We start from the raw sequence: 24,373 nt of genomic DNA, 5'->3' as shown, positions 1-24,373 counted from the left end.
TCAAAACTTTGAAGTCTTTTCTTCTTTTTCCAAAATCTAAAATTTTCAAAAGATCCCCCTCCCCTAAGGTTATCTTTCCAAGAGAGTCTCGATCCTCATATGCAACAGTAGCATAAACCTCCCGTCAAATCCTACTTGCGAACACTTATAAACAGTTTGTGTTTACAATCGATAGAATAATCAATTCTCAGCATAATTAAACAATGATGGCAACAAAAATAAATGTATTCTATCCAAAAGTCATACATTAATATCAATCAACATCTCAATAGCATGCTTCAACAATCATCAATATCATCAACAGTCAAGGATGCATCATTATCTCTTCATACTATCACAACAATCACTGACACTTCGGTGTTTAGCATATGAACAACACTCATGATTGTAATTAATTCATGTCAATATGCCTGAAAAGACTTGTTAAAGAATACTCAACAATGCCTGGAGAGACAGGATAAATAATACTTGTTGCGGCAAGGGTAAAAGAATACTTGTTGAGCCTGATGAAGCTTGTTAAAGAATACTCAAAAATGTTTGGAGAGGCGGGCAAATAATACTTGTTATGCTTGGAGAGGAAGTGATAAAAAAGTACTACTTGTTATGCCTGGAGAGGCAGTGACAAAAGAATACTTGTCAAGGCAGTGTATAAAAGAATACTCAACAATGCATGGAGAGGTATGATAAAGATTACTCAATGTGCCTGAAGAGGCACGTACAATAAAACTTGTAAGGAGAAGTCATTGATACTTGATAGTGAATTTCTTGGTTGTTGCCAAGGACCGTATGTAGCTCACCGATATAGGGTGAACCAGGATAAAAAACTTGTGTGCATTGTCCGCTGCTTAACTTTTTACCTTATCATTTGCACAACTCGTCTCTAGACTACAAGCTTAACCGAAGCAATCATTCTACGAAGTTCATTAAATTCTAGTTAATCGCGATCAAATTACATGGACATAATCCAACCCCCCTTGTTAGGTCATTGTGGTCTAACCTTCAAGACCGACTAACAGGGAATAAAACCAACTATGTTAGAAATTCAAGGATTGAATCTGCATGTTTTAAAATGTAAGAACTAATATCAAATTACCCATATTTTATAAGAACCAAATTCCCTTAATACCATTAGTTTTAACCCACCTTATTAATCCCACACCCTCCTTTTTTTTCATAAATTCTCTTAATACCCACTCTTATAAACCAATAATCCTAACCTAATTATCAGATCTGCCTCTTTCTCACTCACTCTTTCTCTCACAAACTCTGATCTCTCTCACCCACAACCACCACTCAAAAGCAAGGTAGCCACCCACCACGCCGCCAACTCAAGGGTGTGAAACCCAATTCTGTTTCACACCCTTGTGTTTAACACAATTCAGTTTCACACTCAAGTTGCCCAGGTTCTTTTGTGTCCAGGAAAGTAAAACTTGACCTTCTGTAAATTACTTGTAATTCATCATCCTTCAATATGTGACCCCATTCTTTCATGGCATCCACTTCATTATCTACTTCTTTTACATTATCCTCCTTGATATGAACCCCTTCAGCCACATTATCGACTTCCTCAATGAGCACATGAGACATGATTAGCTATCCTGAAAAATGGAAAAGGGTAAGAATCAAAAAAGAGAAATTTGCAAACAAGTAAATTTCGCACTTTAGAGTGTGAACAGAACAACAATTTCACACTCTAAAGTGTGAAATACGAACCAAATTTGCACTCTAAAGTGTGAAATACAAACAAAAGTGATAAAATGAAATTTTCACACTTACTAACTATGAAACATTTTCATACTCAAGCGCTTAAAACAAAAGAAAGAAGGTGAAGAGAGAATGAACATACCTCGGTTCACACTTCCAAAGTGTGAAATGTTTCATACATATTAAGTGTAAAACGTAGCAACGATGAAAACCATGAGATAAGTGTGAAAGTGAAGGGTGGTGTGACAAACAGAGAAGATGGTGGTGATAAGGTAGGAAAAATTATATGTTTGAAATGAAATGAAATTTTAAGGGTATTTAAGCCATTTTGCTGCAAAAAAAAAAGAGAATGTGAGATTAAAATGGGGGTGTTAAAACTAATGCCCAACACCCAATGTTTTTTTTTTTTGTTTTTGTTTGTTTGAGTTGTAAATAAATAAGTACTATTTTTTTTTTGTTAAAGGTGTGTAGGTGTTTATGCCACGATGAATATGATGAGTTGTAAAAAATGGTAAGGTAGAAAGGGGGCATAGATAGATGGTTTAGTGGTGGAAGAAGAGACACTTGTAAGGCTGAATTCTATCCCTTATATGATATCCAAAATCCAATCCAAATGTTTCGTTCGGATTTCATTTCATTTCATTTCTTGAGCCGAAAGAGAAAGAAGAGAGTGAACTTGTTTTTCTTGAACTCAACAACCAACCAACAAGAATGTCCATCTTCTGTGCTACACTCGGCTCCTTCACTTCCATCTCCTTCGTCTCACCTTCACAATCCCAATCCGACCCTTCTTCTTCTTCTTCTTCTTCATCTTCGTCTTCTTTGTTCAGTTTTCGAAAATGTCCCCACAAGTTCACTGTAAAAACTCCATGGCTATGGCAGCATCCTCATCATCACCACTTCCACACCGCTAAAACCTCCGTCTCTGGCAATACCCAGATTGATCAAAACCCGGAAACTGGAATTCTTCGACGCCCTTCTGTTTCAGACCCACTGCAGGATGACCCTCGTCAAGCTCGGGTTTGTTCAATGCTTATTCTTAATCCTAGATAACCGGTTTATAATATAATTAAGTCATAGTTATTCTTTGCATGTTGATGTTGTATATTACGATAATATTTTAACCCAACAACATGTTACTTGAAATGTTAATTATTAGTGATGTTAGTAAATTAATTCTCCTCGGAGTTCGAACCCTGAACCTTTCACCCTTCATCCCACCCAACCCTTATGTTCTAGCTTTTACCACTTGAGCTAACCTCTGGGGACCATGTTACTTGACTTCATGATTGTGGAATGAAAGTCCAATGCATTACACTTGTTTTTTTTTAATGCCAATTTCTAACACTTCATGTTAGTATCTAATACTTAATTTCTGCAATGAAGTAGAAATTGTCGGATTGGAAGGCGGCAAAGGCATATAAAGAAAGTGGACTTGTTTATAGTGGCAGGGTTGAAGGTTTTAATGGTGGAGGCCTGCTGGTTCGCTTTTATTCTATATTGGGGTTTCTCCCATACCCACAATTGAGCCCAATGCACTCATGTAAAGGTATCATATGTTCATTCTTAGTTTTTCTTCTGGTTTTCCTTTTCTTAAAATGCATGTTTGAAGAGTTTGAAACTTGTGTTTGAACATTATCAAATCTCAATCAATAAGCGCCCCCACAAAATCTAATGGGAATTTTACTTTGGACGGTGTAGTTTCACTTGTTTGTAAATTAAATAGATTTCCTGCATATTGTTGAGCAAATAGAGGGAGGCCAAAAAGGATGTTGGAAGGTCTTATTAAAAGTGATTTCATGGTCAATTATATTTAAAAAAATGGTTTTTGATCGAACGCGATTACAATGAGACTGTCTGACCTAGATAGCCGACCTTACTTAGTGGGATAAGACTATTGTTGTTGAGCATTTTTTATGTTAACCCATTTACCTATTAGCATCATGTTGTTCAACACTCCAAAAATTATATCCTCCTCCTATTCTAGTTTTATCTGTTGTTAAGGTAAAAACTTGAGTGAGATTGATAACTTGGTAGACCAGTTTGACTTTTGGTTTCATGTGTTCTCTCTTCAGCATGTGCTTCTAATCTGGACTCTGAGTTTTGTGGTCTGTTATCCGCATTGGGGGTTCCAAATCTACATTCAGGTGTCCTGCAAAATGGGACTCCAACGCCCAAGTTAGTATCAGAGCGTTAGATATAGGGTGATGTCAAAACGACTTACCACACTGACGAAACGGGAGTCGTATTTATAGAGACTCCTGCATAAGCCTAGAAGATATGCTGGCCTTGGGCGTTTTTACCATTGGTGGGGATGAATCCCCTTTTATTTGTGATGTTTGCAATGTGTACGACTTTCTGCGGAGTGCAATACTCTTGGGCTGGGCTGGGCCGGAACATCTGCCTTTTTCATATTCTTTGAAGCCGTAATCCATAACATTTATACTCATAAAATATTTCTTGTTTCCCATTGGAGGTCATGTTTATTGATCTTAATCATGCCATTTAATCATTGTTTAGATATATTTAGGTGCTATTTAGTCAAATAGTAGGTGGAGTTGTAATTGCTGACTAATTATGAGTTTGATCCTTTTTGTGTAGAACCAGAAAAAACTATCCAAGAAATAGCAAAAGGCTTAGTTGGTTCAGTCATGCCAGTGAAGGTATTCATATTATTTGACTAATGAGTACGTTAATTATTTGATTCTGTGAATCCAATACAATGTGCAAGGCTTCTCTATCTATTAGTCTTGAAGTTGCTGTGTAGAAGAATTATTATTCCCTGAATCGAAAAAATTAATGTATATTCATGCAATACAACAGCCATCTGACTTGAGTCATTTCAAGCACTATTTGAACCTTGAAATATAACAAATTCTAAAGTCCACGTATCTCTTATATTTGGAAATATCTAGTGCTTCTAGTACATGGTTGGTATCAGAATCCTTTGCTTTACGCTGAATTAAGTTACAATATATTCAACAATTATGCTAGGTTTAAATGAAGGGGTGTTTTAAATTTATAACGTTGGGAGTTTCTTCTCGTTTTAGGTAATTCTAGCAGATGACGATAAGACAAAATTGATCTTCTCTGAAAAGGAAGCTGCCTACTCAAAATTTTCAAAACAGGTCAAGGTCGGGGACATTTTTGAAGCAAAAGTTGGTTCTGTTGAGGACTATGGTGCTTTTGTTCATTTGCGCTTCCCCGATGGTAACTACTATACCCAGTTCACGTGTTTATCGTTCCTTTTTCACTTTATCATGGAAAAGTTACAAGTAACATCACAGAATGATGCAGGTCTTTATCACCTAACTGGACTAATACACATCTCAGAAGTGTCATGGGATCTAGTTCAAGATGTAAGAGACTTCTTAACAGATGGTGATGAAGTGAGGGTCAAAGTTATCAATATTGATAGGTGAGATTCCGATTAGTTATGCTTTTTAATGGAATTTCTATCAACTTTCTTGCTGGTAGACTCAACCCATATTTTAATATAATTTTATCAGAGTTTATTAGTTGCCTATTTTAGTGGAATTAACTATATTGCTTGGTTTAATTATTGTGAAGCTACGTGTTTTCTCTGTTCATCTTATGTTAGGATCTAGTTCCTAGGGATTTCGATTTATTTTATTTCTTATCTATTAAGTTTAGAGTCTATATTAAGAGATCTTTTATTTTGGGCTGGATTATCTTATAGATTAAGAGTATATTATATTTTAGGAATTATCTTTCATTTTATTAGTTATTATAAATAGGAGCAGAGTCATTATGAGTTTTTCATGAATTGAATTATTGAGTTGTGAAAGGTTTTTACCTTTGTAAGGGCTTTCCCTTGTAAAAGAAGGTTTTCCTTCTTTGGGTTTCTATTTTAGTAATAGATTCAGTTTTGTTTTATTTTCCAGTTATAAATAATAATAAAAAATACCAAAAATATTCCTTTTTGCTGTTAGGATTTTCCAAATCCCAACATCATACCAACTCCCTTAAATGCTAGGCTGTTGAGTTGAGTGCACATATCATTTTACCTTGTGCTAAAATTTAACTTGTCTTTATAAGTAATGAGGACTTTGGACTAAAGGGTTACTGAGAATCGACTACCATGTCATAAACTATCTGTTATTATCAAAATTTAAAATTCGAACAAATGAAATAAAGCCTGGTTCTCAAGGCAGGATATCGAAGGTTGTGTTATAGAACCTTGGCATGTCGCGACAAGTTGGAAGGCATGGAGCTGCAGTTGAGAAAGAGTCATAAATTGGCTAAGTCATGATGAAGCTCTGAGGAAATGTTAAGTCGAACCAGATTGAGTGTGGGAGGCTTGGAGTTTTGAGGCAGGTTGGATAGAGAAAGCTTCAACACTGAGACATGTTATCCTAAGTTTTAGGAAGGGCCAGGCAAATCGGTTAGCGAATAAGTTGAGGTCCAAGCACCATGAGTTCGAGGACAAGGTCAAGAAGTTCCACGATCCATACAACACACGATCACATAACCTGGAAATTCCGCGCACGAACACCATGCACCCACGATGGTGGTAGTTACGGGACGTGGGAACAAAGGAATCAGCCCGAGTCAACGATCGAGTCTTGGATAAACAAACTCGAGGAACACAAGTCATGCAGAAAGAACAGCTTAGATTAAGGAAATTTCTTTTATAATCAGTCTTGTCCGTAGGATTAGTTTTTCAGTTTGAATGTAAGTAGTATAAATAGGCCAATGCAACTTAGATTCAGAGTTGGAAATAGCTTTTTGTTTATTTATCACGCTTGTATTTTAGTTTCTTATGATTTCAAACTTTGTTTCAATTAAAACAACCACTTTTGATTGAAACACGAGTATGGGTTCACTGGAACCTTGATTTTTTAAGTTTTCATCGGATAGCTAGTCTTGTTCAACCCCAAAACTCTTTTCGAAGCACAAGTCTAGGTTAACCGGAATCTTGACTTTTTGAGTTATCACCGGTTAACTTGGTCGTTTTAATTTGTTTTGGCAAACATACCCTATATGGAACTACACTCCACACACTCAACGCATTCGTCATTGCTTGTAAACCACCAAATAAAAAGAACCCATTCCCCAGGACCTGATCCAAGTCCTAGATTGCTCTTTGGATCCATTTGTTTGCAAGTGAGTTTTCCAGGCGTAAACACTATCCCAAAAACTTAAGTTGTCAGGTCAAATTCCATGAATATATTTTAAATCTGACATACATGATGATGACTTTTTTCTAGTTTGCCCCACTTTATCTTTTGTGTTTATATGAAAATCACCTTTTAACTCGTTTAAGTTCTTGCAGTGGAAAGTCTAGGATTACTCTGTCAATGAAACAGCTAGAAGAAGATCCACTTCTAGAAACTCTGGACAAAGTAATACCTCAGGTTTGTATAAACTATACGTATGCATACGTTGGGATGCAGGTATTTGTATGTGCATGTCTGGAATTTTTGTAATTGAAGCAATTTGATGTTGCAGGATGGTATAGCTGACTCTGATTCTATGAGTGATAGTGGTAGCAGTGGCATTGAGCCCCTTCCAGGGCTTGAATCAATCCTTGAAGAGCTTTTACAGGAAGATGGGTATGTTTCTATCACTGAGAAATATAACTACTTGACATACTCACAATGCAAGATACATCCATTCTCCTCCTTATATGGTTTAAATAATTCTTTTGATAAAATGGTAAAACATTATTAGAAAGAAAGGAGAGAAAGTATTTATGGGTCAGGATTAGAGGTCCTACTATTTAGAAATACAAAAACAAGGGCAAACGAAAGAGCTGCAGTTGAAAGTCTAGGATTTAAGGTCCTACTACATATTTCTTTTGCCATACAGGTTTATCTACAACTTGAAGGAATGAAATTTTTGGGCTGAAATAAAAAATACAAATAAAAACAAGTTTAACATATTACTGGCTCTTTAGATTTTGCATGTGATAATAAGAATTAAAAAGGTCTGACTCATTGATTCTAGGGAATTAATGCTGGAAAGGAAAGAGTATTGTTCTAGATTACAATGTTATGATGGTGATTGGTTATGATTGGCACACAAGGCAATATAACATTAGTAACAGATGTATTTATTTGATACCAATTATTTGTAAGTAAAAAATTAGCCTCCCCTCTCTTTCCCTCTAAAAACCATCTCTCAAACTCCCATAGGAAAACTAACTGGGGAAGCACTTTTTGTTGAGAAGATAGTAGAATTGCAGGGTTGGTGGTTTAAGGCATCCGCAGAGAATATTTAAAAAGGTCTTGGTAGAGATAGTGGGTTATAATAAATATAGGTAAATAGTCTTATAGTTGGATGTAGAAAGAGTTCAAGCCAAATTATTACCAAACTATTAAAGAAGGAATCGGATTTAAATGCTTGAATTGGATTTAAATGGTTTGTCTTAGAGATGATTAGAGATGATTTATGATAGGTCATTATAACTTAAGGCAATTGGACTCCGAACATTCTCACGGATAAACTATTATTTTCTTCTTCGTCCCACCCACGTGGGACTTCATTTTAGTTTCAACAATGCGGATTCATATCATGGTTGAATTAAAATCGGAATCAATTCTAACATTTAAAAGTTACTCACATAAGCTTCTTTTCAGAATCTATTTTGACTTTACAATCAATTGTAAAAGGATTTCTGAACATGCACTATAAGAGCGGGACGTACTATATTTATTCGTAAATAGCGGATACTATGAAAATGTGTTTTTTTCCACCAAAACATGATCCTAAAACTTGTTAGGCTGGTCTCCTTTATCATTACATGTTGAACAATTGGAAAATTCATTGAAAGACTTTTGTGTGGTATGATGATTCTCTGTGACAGTATATATGATGCAAGAATCAGCCGTCAAGGGTTTGAAAAACGAGTGGTCTCGCAAGACTTGCAACTTTGGCTTTCTAATGTGAGTTTTCAAAATTCTGATAATTATTATTAATTTTTCTGAATTTTGTCATAGTTTTTTGTCCCCTAAAATTTGAGTCACTCTTTATTATAGGCACCTCCTACGAATCAAAGGTTTACCCTCCTTGCTCGGGCTGGTAGACAGGTAACACATTCACCGGAACTGAATCTAACTAGTTAAAACGAACGTTTTGAATGAATTTGGAAATGAATTACTGAACCGCAAAAGTGTTATATAGTACAAGGCTATATAATAACTGCTCTCATGACAAGACAAGTTATGATGATTAAGTGTAGGTTGGTTCAAATGCAAACATGATTTAACATATCTCAAAATATAACAAAGATGTTAAAATTTCACACGTTGAGTTGAAGGGAAATCCAAACAGACACTTAGCATATCTATACTCTGCAAGGATCACTTAAACATCTTGGTCATAGTAATGTCATTTAGCATATCTCTACGCTCTGGAAGGATCACTTTGACATCTTGATCATAGTAATGTCAGATAATTGACATTAATTAGGATAAGTAATTAACATTCAATAAGCATTTCCATTAGGCTTAACGTCATGGGGCCTCTTTATGCTCCTAAGCTGCAAAGCAGGATCATTTTGAATATGTTAATGAAGTTTTGTCCTATGATGTGATATGACACAGGTGCAGGAGATACATCTAACTACATCCCTTGATCAAGAAGGTATCAAAAAGGCATTACAACGAGTATTGGAGCGGGTCCCCTGAGTTTGAGTTTGATAATCACTACGATTTTGTACAGTCATTCCTTTTTAAGGTTTGAAAAAGACATCACTCACATTCACCATATTTTGTAATGCATTTATATATCCAATGTGATTTGATTAACTGCAAATAAGTTGTTGTAAAAACACTCTTAATTAGTAACAATTTGCTTTAATTCAGTCATTCAGAATGCCAATACCTTTACACTAATTAAGATTCTACCAATCCTCTGCAAACTAGGGAACATAATCCGAGTACATGTGCATTTGTAAACACATTGAGGATGATACATCTATATATTGTATAGCCAATAAAGGGTAGCCATAGGTAAGCAACCTTATATAATATGTCTAAATCATAGTCTGCTGAATGAGAGCTATTATTTTATTGTAAAATATGTCCTCCAAAGGGAGCTTATTATATTATATACAGACAGAAGTCATAACATGTTATGTTCAAACGAAGACCCTTGTGGCGGATCTGGGAGGTTCATCATGCTTCAGTTCCACCTCCCTGAGTCGAGTCTCAAGGCCCTTACCACCTGCATTTGCCAAAGGGTGAATTCCATGTGTAGGCCCTGTCATGTATTCCCTGTCCTTTCTCTGTTTCTCAAAGTCCACCCCCATACGCTCCGCACAGCCTGCATAGATAGCAATTAAAATCAAAAGGAATGCCAAACATCCTTGCCCAATTAATCATTAAAGTTATAAATAGTTTTTGTCTTTAAGTCTTCTACATTAGTTAAGAATGAGTAATATGAAGACCATAAAAGTAATGTGATTAATGCCTTAAATTTTAAGATAAATATTTTGTGTCCAAATCTTCTGTATTAGCTTATGATGGAACTTTGCAATCGCTTTCCCCCAACACATTGAAAATCAATTTTTGTTTCAATTATTTTTAAAATAGTCCTGAAATATGATTTTGAGGACTTGTAAGTTCTCATTTTTCTCATTTCAGTCTTTAGGAATTGTATTCTTCTCTTGGGATTGGTCTTCTTAATGACAGAAAGATGAAATATTTTGAAAATACAGAGAATGGAGTAAAAAATAAAAACCAAACAAATAATGTAGGGACCTTACATATTATTTAGAATGGTACCAATATTCACTTTGTCGAAATTGGAGTTCATGTTTGTCGCACGAAATAACTGAAAGTAGGACTCGAGATGAATATCAACAAATGAAAGTGATATACCAGGAGTATGTTAGTATTTTTCAGAATATATTTAAGTTAAGCCAAAAAAGGAGTGCCAACACCACTTACTATAACACTCTTTTTAGGATTTTCTTTTGGGGACCCAGATTTTTAATGTACTCCATGAGAATGTTTGAAATGGAGTGTTATTTAAGCCATATAGCGTGTAAATAGTTATAGAAAAGCATGGAAAAGGGAATATGTAACGTACTTTGGACGAGGTGATCATAAACCTGGCCATCTCTAGTGAGAGCCATCATGAGTTGAGGCAACCCGAGTGGGAGAGCATCCCCTTTATCGACTTGCCAGAAATGGTAGACTTTACCATAAGTCTTGCACACTGTCTCCATGTCCTGACGCTCTATGGGGCCGGGGACTTTCGGCATGAAGAGGATGCCGCTCTTGACCTCGTACAAGTGAGAGTGCCACATGCGCTTCTCCTCGTCCGGCAGGGTCAAGAACAGGTTCTCTGAGATGATGTACTCGAGCCCGATGAGGCGTGCGTTCTTGTTCGGGCTGTCGTAGATGAGGCACTGCCTCATCTCCTCATTCTGGTGGCTGCAGTAGTGGTGTGCCTCCACTTGCCGGGTCATGTCGTGAGAGTAAAAGTGAAACCTATATTAAAGCAATTAGTGGAACATTTTTCCTTCACACCCCGTGAAATAATAGAAACGGATGACATGAACACATAATTAATTCACTTTGTCTGTCTAAAAACTGTACAGGAGACATTCTTAACAATCCAAATTTTGGAATAAACCAACCAACCCAAGTACCCAACCGCACATAATTAATTCACTTTGTTTGTCTATCTCTCTTATATTATACTAGTGTGATGACCCGTGCAACGCACGGAGATTTTAGGTTGTTCAATTTTTATATATATGAATGAATTAAGTTAATTTCATTTAAATTGTGATAGTATGTATCTTTTTTTGTTGTCGAGAAAAACATGATAGTATATATCTTACATGTTAGTTATGTTGTTTAATAGTAAATATTTTCAAGATGTAAACTGGATAATTTACTTAGTGAAAAAGAATAAGTAAATACATGTTCGTTCAATAAAACAAACGTTAATTTTCCTATGCACAAAAAATATACAACAAACATTATCAAAAACTTCCCTTATACATACTTCATTCAAGGTAGAAACTCTATCAAATTCTTTCATATGTGAGTTTTGTTTCTCTATCTCTCCTTATCTTTCATTTATATCTTAAATTTTCTTATGTTCATTTATTTCATAAATTTGCGTTAGACACTCAAAGCATAAAACAATTTAAAAATCAGAATTGGTAGGCATTTCTTTTTTATAAATAACTTGGTAGGCAGTTGAATATAAGGTATTTAATTACTGTCTCTCCGTTCCTATATATAAATTCATTTGTATGAAAAACAATTGCTCATAATTAAGTTATTTTAAAATATCAATGGATCATTCTATATTTTTTTTCCAAAATTTTGAAATAATAATTTGGAGAGACAAATTCATAAAAAATTAAATAAGAGGAATTTAAAAAAGTGGATAAATTCTTTTACAAATTTATTTTTCTTAATCTAAAAAATTAAGTAAAATCAATTTATATATAAAATATATATTTAAATGAGGGTTTTCCTAATTTAACTCTAGATAATTTTTTAATATTTTAACTTAATGGTGAACTTTAAAAAATAAATGATATTTAAATTTTAACAATTTGAATACAAAAATAATGAAGTTGTCTGAATCACCTTATTTAAAAATGGACCTATAAAGGATAAGATAAGTGGTAAAAAAATCATATTTTTATTTTATCTTTTAAAAATGATGTTATTAGTGGACATCCTCACTTATTAATGTAGGTAGGTGTGCAAATAAACCAAGCTAATGTGCTTGGTTGGCCTGCATTCTCTTTTTTAACCCAAGCCTAACTTGTGGTACGGTCTTACAACAAGCCGAATTTTATATCGTGAGTTGGCCTGTTAAAAGGCCTAGAAGGGTTGACCTGACTTACAAGCCTACTTAAAAGCTCATCTACCTGACTTACAAGTCTACTTAAAAGACTATTTCAAATAAAGAAGATCATTAATATGCCAGCAAACTAATAGACCACGAGCTAATAGACCTGCGAACTAATATTACTTTTTGTATATCATTACATTTACTTTTCAAATAAAATAATAAAACTTGTATATCATTGTCCTCAAATAATATTTTTTATATTAATAAAAAAATATTATATAAACAAGTCGGCTTATCAAACCAAATATGTTTTTTTTATAATCTAGACATGACCTTTTTAATCAATCAAACATTTTAAAAATTCTAAGCCCAACATTTTTAACAAACAAGTCAGGGCAGGGCAGGCCTCTGAAAAGGCAAGTCGTACACTACAAAAAAGCGGTGATTTAGTGGGGGTTATTTAGCGGGGGTTTCCACAAACCCTCGCTAATCCCCTTATTCCCTCGCTAAAACTCGCGAAATATTCTAAACCCTTTTTGTTTTTAATTTCTGAAAAATAGAAACCCAGGTCTCGTTCGAAAACCCTTAGCTCTTATTCCTCTCTTCTATGCTCCAATGGCGAAAACTCTTTCACTGAGGTTTCTTCTTCCTTGGGAACCCTAGCTTTTTCCCTCTTCTCGCGTTCCTCTTCACGTTTCTTCTTCTCGATTGCAAACGTTTCAGGTTCGATCTCCACTTTGGTTTCATCTCGTTTCTGCAAACGCTTCAGGTTCAGATCGGTTCGATCATCTCGTTTCTGCAAACGCTTCAGGTTCAGGTCGGTTAGATCATCTCGTTTCTCCAAACGCTTCAGGTTCAGATCGGTTCGATCTTCTGGTTTCTGCAAACGCTTCAGGATTGGCAACGAAGAGATTGGGGTTTTCACAAACAGGTACAATTACTTGCTTTTTGAGAACCTCATTCCATGATTAACACCTCTATTACTTGCTTGTGCATTTGTATGTGTCTGTGAATTGAAGACACTTGCTATATGTGTCTGAGAACCTCATTCCTTTTTTTTTGATTTTTTTTCACGCTTGGATTGGCCAGTTCCGATCTTGATACTTAGGGTTTGGATTCTCTGTCTGCTTGCTGCTCTATCTTCATCGCCCAGGACTCAATTCAACGGTATGTTGTATAATTGTTGTTGTTGATGATGATAATACTGAATTTCGTAGAACCTCTGTTATAGGGTAGAAATAGCTCCTGTGTAAGCTTTTGAATCTAAAATGGTGTTTCTAGGCTGCTGGTTTCTCATGTGTAGGCGTAGCGTGTGTCGACGTTTATTATGAAACTGAGTAATGTTGCATGCATGGCTTTGAGATGTTATATATGTGGGAAAATTAGTTGTTGGGTGTGATTATTGCTTAGTTGATGATGTTATATAATTGTGTGAATATGAGGTTAATATGCTTTGTCAATTAGATCTGGAATTGAAGTTAAAGAGTACTGTGGTATGTTCTTATCAATGCTAGTAGTAATTGATTTGGTGAATTATGTAGTTAATAAGCATAATACAGGTTATGTGAGTGAATTAATTGACTCATAGCTACCAGCCAAGGAATGGGATTCATAGCTACAGTTCATACGAACATATCAAAGCACAAGCACAACATCTAAGAAGTTATCTGACCAACCATTATCTTAAAACAACCACTCTAAATCCAAATATTTTCAGTTTCTAATTAGTACAAAGTAAAAATATTTTATTCATTCTCCAAGATACAAGCGACTTTTATAATTAATTTCTTGTGACCTGCTGTATGGTTGGTGTTATCTGTCAGGGTAAGAAACAAGACCAGATTATGCAGGAAGTTCATAAGCTAATTCTGAATTGTTTGAGTAGATTTCTATTTGGAATGGGCCACTTATTGACCATTGTGTTCTGTTGCTTTGCTGTTGAAGATTTGGCAGGAATGAATTAGATTGGAAGTTGAGATATTCTACTCACTGTCTCTAATGTTCTACTTATTATTAGCTGTATGTGCACCAAAAATTTGGTATTATATGGCTGTAGATTTTTGCTGTAACATGAATCTAACTTTCAGATAAAACCACTACCCTTGTTTATGGCTTCAGAATGTCACAACTGTTTGTTTTGTGATGATGTGGTGGGGCTTTTGGCAGACTGTCTGAGATGAATGAGACAGAAACAGAGTTGTATGTTTTATGAATCTATGTCTAAATGACCAGAATGACTCCTTGTTACATATGTATGAGAATCAAAACTATAGTCTTGATGTTGTTGTCTTGTACTTAATAGTTTCCTTATTGTATTTTGGAGCTGTATATTCTTTGACCATAAAACAAGGACCTATATTTTATTCTTTCTTAGTGGTGCTTTATCTCTAATTCACACGTAAAACACTGTAGGGAGGAATATAGATCAGTCTATTGTTACTTCTTCCATGTTCCTGACTTTGTTTTACTCTATCTTAAAGTTGATAATTGAACTTGCAGCTATGTAGAGATTAGAGTATTGAAAGGCTATGTCAATAACTTGCCTAGTGGGCTACGCATTTTAGTTGATTTTAATGAGCAAGACTCAGCATATGGTGATGCACAAGGTCTACTTGCTGGATTTTTGGGAATATTGGCATGTGATTGCAATTTGTTTCCAATTGATTTTGAAAGATGGACGGGGGGAAAGTAGGCATACCTGAAGATTATTTTAATGACTGTTTTACAACAATTATAAAGGTATAAGAATTATGCACACCTAACTTATAATTTATTAAATTTTATACTTACATGTGAATTTCATATTAAAAAGTTCGGTTTTCTTTTAGGACCACTGAAGCCCTTGCAAAGAGATATTGCAAAATTAGTATGGGGAAGAAGTGGTCGGCGCATAAGCAACGTTTGTGGAGTGAATTTAATATTCCAACCAAAACCATAGATGAAATCATTAGAAATGTGCCGAATGGTATAGACAAAGATCAGTGGGTTCGCTTTGTCCAATATCGTATGAAACCATCTACACAGGTACATGTTTGAATAACTTGATTTCTACTTGAAATCCTTGGTTTTTACATCTGGTATAATGTGCTGTTTATGTGAGCTTCATTTCCTTGGTTTTTACATCTGGTTTAATGTGCTGTTTAACTTGAGTTTGTTATTTTCACAGGAACGTTGTAGAAAAAAATAAAGAAAACCGAAGCAAGCAAGTGATTCCACACACCGGTGGTTCTAAAGCTAACTCAAGAAGAAGACATGAGATAGTAATGACTCTAACCTCTACATGTCTACTATTTGTCTAACTTTTTAATGATTATTTAACTTTAATTTTTCTATCTTAGTTCTTAGAAACTGGGAAGCTACCAAGTCGTGCACAAATGTATATTCTAACTCATACGAAAAAGGATGGATCCTTTGTCAATGATGCAGCGAAGGGTGTAGTGGTAAGTTTAGCTTGACTCTGCTGAGTCATCTGATGTTAATTAATTACTCATATTCTTTGACTTTGACTGTGTGAATATTGGAATTATGTGAGTGCATTCATTGGCTTTACATTCATGTTGCTAATTTCCCTGGTAGCTGTTAGTTTAACATGATTCTTTAACTGTACATTCATGTTGCTGAAAAGTATATGTTTAGTATTCACTACTTAGTCTACTTATTTCCTCAGGTCATGTGTTTATAAACTGAGGAATAATCTTTCTTTCTTTCTAATGCATTATTGTTTTTCAAGTTCTGGTTTGAGGCTAGATTTTTACATGATTAGTGACAAAAATTTACAATTTAGAGAATGCATTTAAGGCCTACCTTATAATGAAGGAAGGAAGGATACCTGAAGAAATGGCTCGCTTCTTTGCTCCTGAATCACATGTATGTGATTTTCAATTCTTATGATTGTCAACAAATTATTTGAAGCATGATATTAATTTCTCTGACTAAGTTAAATTAATTAGCAAATCTGTACTTGACATATGTAAATAATGATCAATTTTCAAATAAATAGAAACACACCTTGTGTTAGCAATTAACTCTTACAAATGAGAGTTTTAAATTAAATCAAACAATGATGAAATCTGTTATTTCAGGGATCCACACCATGCTCTTTTCAACCAACATAGCTCCAATGTAAGATTGAAATGGTTGGCATTTTAAACATCTAATCCTCACTGAATTTCTTTTTTTGAAAGTTACACATTACAAGTGAAACAGTCATTTATCCCATATAGTCATTTATCCCATATGATTTCCTCAACCATCCTACTTTCCCGGAGTTAGTTTTTGATGTCAAATTAATGTTTAATTTTTATTATTTCAGGTAATTGATACTGAAAGGGAATCTGCGACAGATTTGGAAGCAAGCGGATCATGGAGTGTTTGTTATTTTAGATCTTAAGTGGTTGTGCACTTTGTTAGTGTTATTTTAGATATTGTATGAATTAATGATTTCATAAAATTTTTGATCTGTTTGAGGTCATGGTAAGAAAGTTGTTTGATCAATTAAAAAAAAAAAAAAACAATTCGTGGCGGTTTGAGACCCCCGCTAAATAAACGCCGCTAAGTAATTCCATGTCCGAGGGGTTGTTAAAAACCGCCGCGGAGTGCGCGTGGCGAGTCTATCAGGAGGGGTTTTCAAAACCCCTGCTAAATGAGTTGCGGGGGTTAAAAACCGCCGCTAAATGTGAAAAAAAACCCCGCTAAATAGCAAATTTTTTGTAGTGGTAGGCTCCTAAGCCGGTTGGCTTCTTTCCACCAACCCCAAAATGTCGGATACACTATTAGTGTTCAACTCTTAGCGACAAAAAATGATGTTATCATGATTTCTTTTGTTGTAATAGCAGGATTAACACAATAATATATCAACATTTTGCATTTAAAAAATAGATCAAAATGATATATATATTCATCAAAGTGTACTCACGCGCAAAGATGTTGGTGGATTTTGTTGATGGGAGCGAAGCCTTGGATTGCAGCAGTTGCGGTCTCAAGAATAGAGGTGCCGGTGGTTTTCGTTTGCTTCCCAGGGACTTCATGTTGGGCCTCGTTCGTCGACATTTTTAAGTTCTATTCTAGCTAGCAAGCTTGATTCTTGAAGAGTTTAAAGAGCAATAATTATTTGAGGATAATATATCTTCTATTCTTTCTTCTTAGTATACTCTATAGAATATAGATTGCATAAATTTAAATAGGTAGACCATGAATGATGATGGAAGAGTGAGTGATAGGTGTAATTTCCAACGGAATTTGCTCATAGTATATGACTGCATTGCAGGCATGCAGCTTTACGCGTGGATGAGGAAATACTCGACGTGGCAAGCTTCGCGAGTTGTGCGGCTTTTGACGTGGCTTTTGCACGAAGAGCAGCATCTGACCAATTTAAACTTGGCAAAATCAACTAAAAAACTATGGAGGGTAGGGTGCTATAGTAACCATTCCCATACCCACGTTTTCAAAAAGTACCTGTACTAGTCCCCATGCCCGCGTGAGTAGCAACACGAATGTTCGTCCCCGTACCCTTACCCGTTACCCACAATTTAGCGAGCGAGAATTTAACTTTCTTCATTAAAAAATCAAAATATAAATTTTATTATAAAATAAAAATCATAAATTAAAAATACAAACGATCATCCGAATGTTTAAGAAGTAAAATCATTAGAATAGGTATAAATTTTATATAAAAAAATAAGCGAGAGTTGAAGCTTTAAATTTATAAATTTAGATTATTAATAACCTCCTAAAGTTGTCGGTTAATAATTTATTTTAAAAATAAGTTAAAATAATTATGAACTGTATATATAATATTAAGACTTCACTTACGTATTTTTAAAAGAAGTTAGGAAGTTATACTTTAAGTTTATTAAAATATACTACTAATTATGTGTATGTATATGTATAATATGTGTGCGGGTATGGGGCGGGTTGGGTACTATAGTGCCCATACCCGCACCCATACCTATTAATTTTTGCGGGTATTTACCCATACCCAACCCCATACCCATCTAGCGGGTTTTTACCCTACCCATTGTGGATATTTTTTGCGGGTACCCAATGGGTATTGGACCCATTGCCATCCCTATCAAAAACCAAACGATAAAATAAGAGATATATAGAAATAGAACAGTTGGCCTAATCTATATATATATACTAGAAATTAGACCCGTGCGTTGCACGGGTTTATTTATAATTTTTTAAAAATTATATATGATTATTATAGTTTTAATAAATATATAAATATTAAAATATGTGTAATCATAAAATATAATAAATTAAATAATAATGGAGGTGAGACATTTCATTGAATAGAATTCGAGTTTATTCAAATTTAATAATTGATATTTTTTTAAAAAGAAAACTGTATTGAAACACAATAAAAATGAGAACAACCTTCTCATTTAGATAATTGCATTTGATCACAACATACCCATATCTGTTGTTCCCTACCACACCCTTGATTTGTCAAAAAGTTTGTCAGAGTGACGCAATACATGCACCACACCAACACACTGAATTATAGACATCTAATGATCTATATGATTAAATATATGTTCCAATTTCCTTGACCTCCTATCTCCCCTAGACACTCATCCAACCCTAAGGAGTAATCACTCTCAACCACCACATTTGAAAATTTAAATTGCTGGAAAAATAACAAAGCATGTAACACTACTTGAACCTTTGTCAAAAGCCCACAACATTTTAGTTCCTTTTGCAAAGTAACCTGAAACCTCCCCTTCTTGATCCCTCAAAACCATGCCAATACCACTCACCATTGGGTTCCCTTTCGACGCCCCATCCACATTAAACTTCAAAACAGTGGCTGACGGTGACTCCCAATACATTGTTCGTGGCATCTTTTGTTTTCATGGCCATTTAATACGCTCAAAGCCTCTAGCAAACTGCTCCAAATCATATCGACAATCATTCCACTTCCCCTTGACCCACCAAAACACACAAACCAAGCAATAGTCTCATATATGTTGAAGAGAAATAACTTTGTTATTACACACGCGTGCATTTCTCTCCAGACTCTAGTAATTGATATTAAATAATTAGTATTGAAGTAGTCTTAATATTTTATTCATTTGAAAATATAGAAATTCATTATGTGAATTTGAAATATATTCAAGTACTAAGTTTTTAATATCATAAATAATTTATAATGACATATTGTTTACACTTTATATCCACAATAAAATAATTTTAACTTTTTATAATAAGAAATGATTTTTTAGTGTAAAGAATTATTTATTAGACTTAAATTTATTCAACTTTGGTCATAGTTATTTTACTATGTTATTCTTTCTCAAGACATTTCTACTAATATATAATAAATCAAAAATTATATTTTAAGAATTTTTTCAACGAATACACACACATTATAGTTAACGGTAAATACCGATAGAGTTCCACTTTTTATTTAAAGACTACTTTTTCTTAATTATTTTTAATAAATATTATTTTATTATAATTAATTTTAACTCTCAATATTTTTTGTATATCAAAATATTACTTAATTTATATTAATTTTCTCCCCTTCAATTTATGATTGATAATTAATATTCTAATTTTTTTAAATTAATATTGGATAAACTATTTTCTTATAAGTAACTAAAATTTATAATTAATCGATAATACAATTAACACAAACATGAGTTTTTATTATTTAATGTATTTTCTATTTTTACTATTTAATATATAGTACTGCCATATGATTTAATGTATTTTTTTTATACTTGATGATTTTTTTCCTAAAATAAAGAAATATTTGTATTATTTAGTATAGGTAGCTAAATAGTCTTTAGTTAATTTCTTTCAGTTTTCAATCTTTATATTTAATGTATTTAATAAAAAAATTATAATTTAATTCAAAGATTACATCATATTGGCATTTGTAAAGTCAAAAAACAAAAAGATTGAGAGATGTTTCAAAAGTTACATTATATTGAAAGTTGAATAAAAATTTAATTTTTTTAACTTTATTATTTAATGCATTTAACACTTATAGCTCAAGTGAGCTTTACATATATATATAGATATGTAAAGCTCACTTGAGCTATAAGTATTAAATGCATTAAATAATGAAGTTAAACAAATTTTTATTCAAGTTTTAATTTACATCCACTTATTATTAATTTTTAATTAGTAATTGTTAAACTTTTCAATTTCCCATATTTTAAATTAAATATTGATATTACTTAAATTTTAATTATTAATTACTACATGAGGGAAATTTTTAGGTAATAATAATAATTGAAATTGACTAACTTTACACTAATAACTATATTACATAGTTAATAGTAATTTTTTATACTTCTTTCTAATAGTAAAACTTTCTAATTTTTTATATATTAAAATTAAAATTAATTTAATAATAACTATTCATCATAAGTTGAGGAATTTAAAAAAAAAAAACTTATTACTATTTTTTACACCACCCACAAAATGTAAAATTAAAAGTTACTTTGAACCTCTGTATTAACATTTTCCTTTGTATTAAATAAATTATATTAAAATATTAAAAATGAATAAAATTGCCTAAGTCATTAGCTATTCAAACACCTACTAAAATGTATAATTAAATTGATTTTTTTTTATAAATACACCAAAAAACAAAAAAAAATCATTAGTATTATATACATTAAACTAAACTAAAACCTGATCAATAATATTTTCAAATTAATTAGTTATTCAACTACCAACTAATTTACACGTTTGTTATATAAGGTATAATAGAACATGACAAAAGACTACTGAAACAAAACTCTTTAGTTCTCTAAAAAAGTGTGGAAAAAAAAAACGAAACAAGACACTCTAATAAACAAAAACTTCACTTTTATTTCAGGTAGGGAGGTTAATACGAGTTAGTGTAATGATTTAATAAAATATTTAATTAGATACAAAAATATTTCAAAAAATATTTATTAGTCATAGTCATTTATTTTTTAATTTAATTATCATAATTTTTTTATTAAATACATTAAGCAGTAAAATATTCCTACCTTTGTTCTAAAATAAAGGAAGCAATAGAAAATTTCTTTGTAATTAATATATTAAATAATAAAATTAAAAACTGAAAAATTTGTCAAAAGTAATTCAACTACCTAAATTGAATAATAATGGTCATAAACTTAAAAATCGACTTGAATTTCGCATTAGGAAAAATAATAAAAATTAAACTTGATTAATGACAAAATAATGTTATCAATAAATAATTTAGATAAAATTGTTTAAATTTTTAAATGATGCTATAAGGTATTTACTATTAACTATAACGTAACGTTCAAAAAAAACTATAACGTATGTGTGTTTTATTTGAAGAAACAATCTCAATATAATTTTATGATCTTATTATATATTAGTAAAAATGATTTTGAGCAAGCTTAATAGAGAAAAATAGTTAAGACCAAAGTTGAATCAATATAAATTTATTACATAATTTTTAATCTATTTAATGTATATCTTATTGTAGTTGAAAAAGATAAAAATTACTTTATTTTTCACGATTTTAACATGTGTAAAGTTGTTTGGGAAATTGTGATTGCCCTTTTCAAAAAATGACTTTCTCCGGAAAAAGTACAAAAATGGTAAAACAACTTTTTTGATGACATTAAAAACTTATTGCTTAATCTTTTTTTCAAATGGACTGTATTATTCTTCACATTATTAAATAAATAAATAATTAAATTTATAAAATGATCTAACATGTGTAAACCTGTTGGGGAAATTGTGATTGTCCTTTCCAAAAATGACTTTCTCCGTAAAAAGTACAAAAAATGGTAAAATAACTTTTTCAATGGCATTAAAAACTTATTGCTTAATCTTTTTTCAAATGGATTGTATTATTTTTCACATTATTAAATAAATAAATAATTAAATTTATAAAATGATCTAATGCTGATTATTAAATATTAATCATTAAATTCGAGTAATATTAATTATTTATAATGAAAACTCCAATACTATTTATTAAATTTTTTTTTTCAAAATTATTGAAATAATGAACACAATTATTATTTTTTTATTTTAAAATAAAAACTATTTTAATATTTATGTAATAATTTAAACTGTAATCATTATTATATAATGTTAAAAAATGTTGTAAGTAAACCCGTGCAACGCACGGGTATAATACCTAGTGGTCAAGATATTTCAAACATTTAAAAATAGTTTTAATCAAATTAAAGTCACGCACGTGACTTCGCTGCCCGGGACGCATCATCGGAAACGCCGAAATGAACCTCTGGCCCGGCGGCGACATCGCAGGAAGCAAACCTCATTGAATTTGTCTTGCAATCGCGACATGGGAGTGAAGAACCCCATCGACATCGAGACCGCAACGAACCTCATCGAATCTGTTCTGGAGCGGCGAGCAGATTCATCCAGTTGAAGGAAAAGAGGTCCTCTTTAAACCTTCTCTGGTATGTCATGCATTCTCACCCCCAATATGAATTTTTTCTTTTCTTTTTGTGCGTTTTTGGGCAAACCCATTTGCATGTTGATTTTGAGTTAGTGTTAGAGTTACATTGGTTTGTCCTTGTACTGGTCTATGCAATTGAGCCTATTCATTCTTTGTTTTTCAGCAGTTGAATTGTTCATCATGTTTTGTATGTTCTGTTAGGTGCATCACAGGATGAGCTTTGGGTGGAAAATAGTTCAGTGTAATTGAATTTTTGGTATCAACTTAATAGCTATAATTAGCTTCAATATGTGAAGTTTACTGATTTTCATCATGTTTTGTATGTTCTGTTTTTGCTGGTATTTGGGGTTGTCCAGATGCATTCTTGCTGTCTTGTGGTGTTACTGTGGCTGTCTAGCTGCACTCCTTGCTCAGCTGCTGGTTTTTGCTGCTGTTTTAGCTGGTTTTTGGGGCTGTCCAAATGCATTTTTGCTGTTTGTGGTGCTGCTGTCATGTTACTGGAATTCTATGCTGTTTGTGATGCTGTTGTGGCTGTCTAGCTGCTTTCCTTGTTGTTGTTGATCCTGCTGTCACTGCTGCTGTTTATGCTGCTGTTTACGCTGTTTTTTGCTGGTTTTTGGGACTGTCCAAATGCATTTATGCTGTCTTTGAAGCTGTTGTCTTGCTTCTGGAATTCTATGCTGTTGTCTTGCTTCTGGAATTATACTTAGAAGACCAAGAATAAAGATTTAGCCTTTTTGAGGTATTAGAGTTTGGTGGTTCAGATTTCCTATTAATTCCTAGAAAGTGCTCAACCTTTCTAACTTGCAGTATATTTGTAAATTTAAGCACAATGTTTCATTGATTCATGGCAAAAAGCTTACTCAAGAAACATTCTTTATAAGAGTTTTGGAAGCATGAATTCCTCCAAAGACTAATAGCACTTAATGGAGTGATCTACATCTGCTATGGGTTCAGGTCATGGTTTAAGTCAATAATTAGCTTAAGAAAGTCAAAAGGAGGATGATCAAAGAAAGCAAATGTGCCTTGCACTTCCTGTCATTTGTGACACATTGAAATTTTTTTGAGACAAATCTAGAGTTTTTGAATCTCATTTGGAACAGATTCAAAACATGAATTCTACAAAGCACTGAACATTGCAGTCCTTCAGCTTAAAAGAGCTTCACGGGAAAGGTTCCAAAGAGCTTCCAGTTTGTGTTACAACTACATTGTATTCTTTTTATTGTTGCAGCTACTTTTGGACAGCATTAGAGTAGGAACTATTGTACTCAAAATATATGCATTAATGTAACAAAAGTTGTCATAGCTAAATTATAATACTTCTATTATTGCAGCTGCTTTTAACAGCATTAGAGTCTGAACTATTGTACTTGAAATTTATGGATTGATGTAACAAAAGCTCTCTTTGCAATAAAATGTAGCAGAAATTTTGATTCAAATCTCTCTTGTCATTTCTGTCTTAGTAAA

At 33.0% G+C, this 24,373-nt stretch overlaps 2 protein-coding genes and 2 long non-coding RNA genes across 11 annotated transcripts; 3 read left to right on the top strand and 1 right to left on the bottom strand.

Annotated features, from left to right (window-relative positions):
• The first annotated feature begins 2,314 nt into the window (after nucleotides 1-2,314).
• Nucleotides 2,315-9,532, top strand: LOC130722533 (uncharacterized). Its single transcript, XM_057573282.1, has 10 exons — nucleotides 2,315-2,724; nucleotides 3,094-3,253; nucleotides 4,306-4,367; nucleotides 4,755-4,914; nucleotides 5,002-5,122; nucleotides 7,001-7,082; nucleotides 7,177-7,280; nucleotides 8,534-8,612; nucleotides 8,706-8,756; nucleotides 9,273-9,532. The coding sequence occupies exons 1-10, from the start codon at nucleotides 2,416-2,418 to the stop codon at nucleotides 9,354-9,356; spliced, it is 1,212 nt and encodes a 403-aa protein (XP_057429265.1). The 5' UTR covers nucleotides 2,315-2,415; the 3' UTR covers nucleotides 9,357-9,532.
• A 228-nt stretch (nucleotides 9,533-9,760) lies between these two features.
• Nucleotides 9,761-17,716, bottom strand: LOC130722535 (oil body-associated protein 1A-like). The gene is made up of 3 exons (XM_057573283.1): nucleotides 17,411-17,716; nucleotides 10,762-11,165; nucleotides 9,761-9,993 (listed from the first exon to the last, which is right to left on the bottom strand). The coding sequence occupies exons 1-3, from the start codon at nucleotides 17,542-17,544 to the stop codon at nucleotides 9,809-9,811; spliced, it is 723 nt and encodes a 240-aa protein (XP_057429266.1). The 5' UTR covers nucleotides 17,545-17,716; the 3' UTR covers nucleotides 9,761-9,808.
• LOC130722536 (uncharacterized) lies at nucleotides 13,022-17,008 on the top strand. 8 transcript variants are annotated; one of them, XR_009014005.1, is made up of 9 exons: nucleotides 13,022-13,426; nucleotides 13,585-13,662; nucleotides 14,995-15,234; nucleotides 15,324-15,519; nucleotides 15,662-15,755; nucleotides 15,834-15,935; nucleotides 16,280-16,362; nucleotides 16,578-16,617; nucleotides 16,808-17,008. It is a non-coding gene; the product is annotated as an uncharacterized LOC130722536 (long non-coding RNA). The 8 variants fall into 8 exon arrangements; XR_009014006.1 differs by having other exon boundaries at nucleotides 16,578-16,631; XR_009014009.1 differs by lacking the exon at nucleotides 16,280-16,362 and having other exon boundaries at nucleotides 13,023-13,426; nucleotides 16,578-16,631.
• A 4,951-nt stretch (nucleotides 17,717-22,667) lies between the features above and the next one.
• On the top strand, nucleotides 22,668-24,345 carry LOC130723298 (uncharacterized). The gene is made up of 2 exons (XR_009014255.1): nucleotides 22,668-22,907; nucleotides 23,263-24,345. It is a non-coding gene; the product is annotated as an uncharacterized LOC130723298 (long non-coding RNA).
• Nucleotides 24,346-24,373: the final 28 nt, after the last annotated feature.

Source organism: Lotus japonicus, chromosome 6 (genome assembly GCF_012489685.1).
Source record: "Lotus japonicus ecotype B-129 chromosome 6, LjGifu_v1.2".
Classification (NCBI taxonomy): Eukaryota; Viridiplantae; Streptophyta; class Magnoliopsida; order Fabales; family Fabaceae; genus Lotus; species Lotus japonicus.
The sequence above is the reverse complement of the archived record's forward strand: the minus strand, read 5'-3'. Positions and strand labels throughout refer to the sequence as shown.

Coding starts and splice junctions, on each gene's coding strand:
- LOC130722535 (XM_057573283.1), bottom strand. CDS start 17,544: ATGTCGACGAACGAGGCCCAACATGAAGTCCCTGGGAAGCAAACGAAA. Junction 11,166..17,410: donor ATCCACCAACATCTTTGCGC/GTGAGTACACTT, acceptor GCTTTAATATAG/GTTTCACTTTTACTCTCACG. Junction 9,994..10,761: donor TTATGATCACCTCGTCCAAA/GTACGTTACATA, acceptor CTATCTATGCAG/GCTGTGCGGAGCGTATGGGG.
- LOC130722533 (XM_057573282.1), top strand. CDS start 2,416: ATGTCCATCTTCTGTGCTACACTCGGCTCCTTCACTTCCATCTCCTTC. Junction 2,725..3,093: donor ATGACCCTCGTCAAGCTCGG/GTTTGTTCAATG, acceptor GCAATGAAGTAG/AAATTGTCGGATTGGAAGGC. Junction 8,613..8,705: donor TGCAACTTTGGCTTTCTAAT/GTGAGTTTTCAA, acceptor TCTTTATTATAG/GCACCTCCTACGAATCAAAG.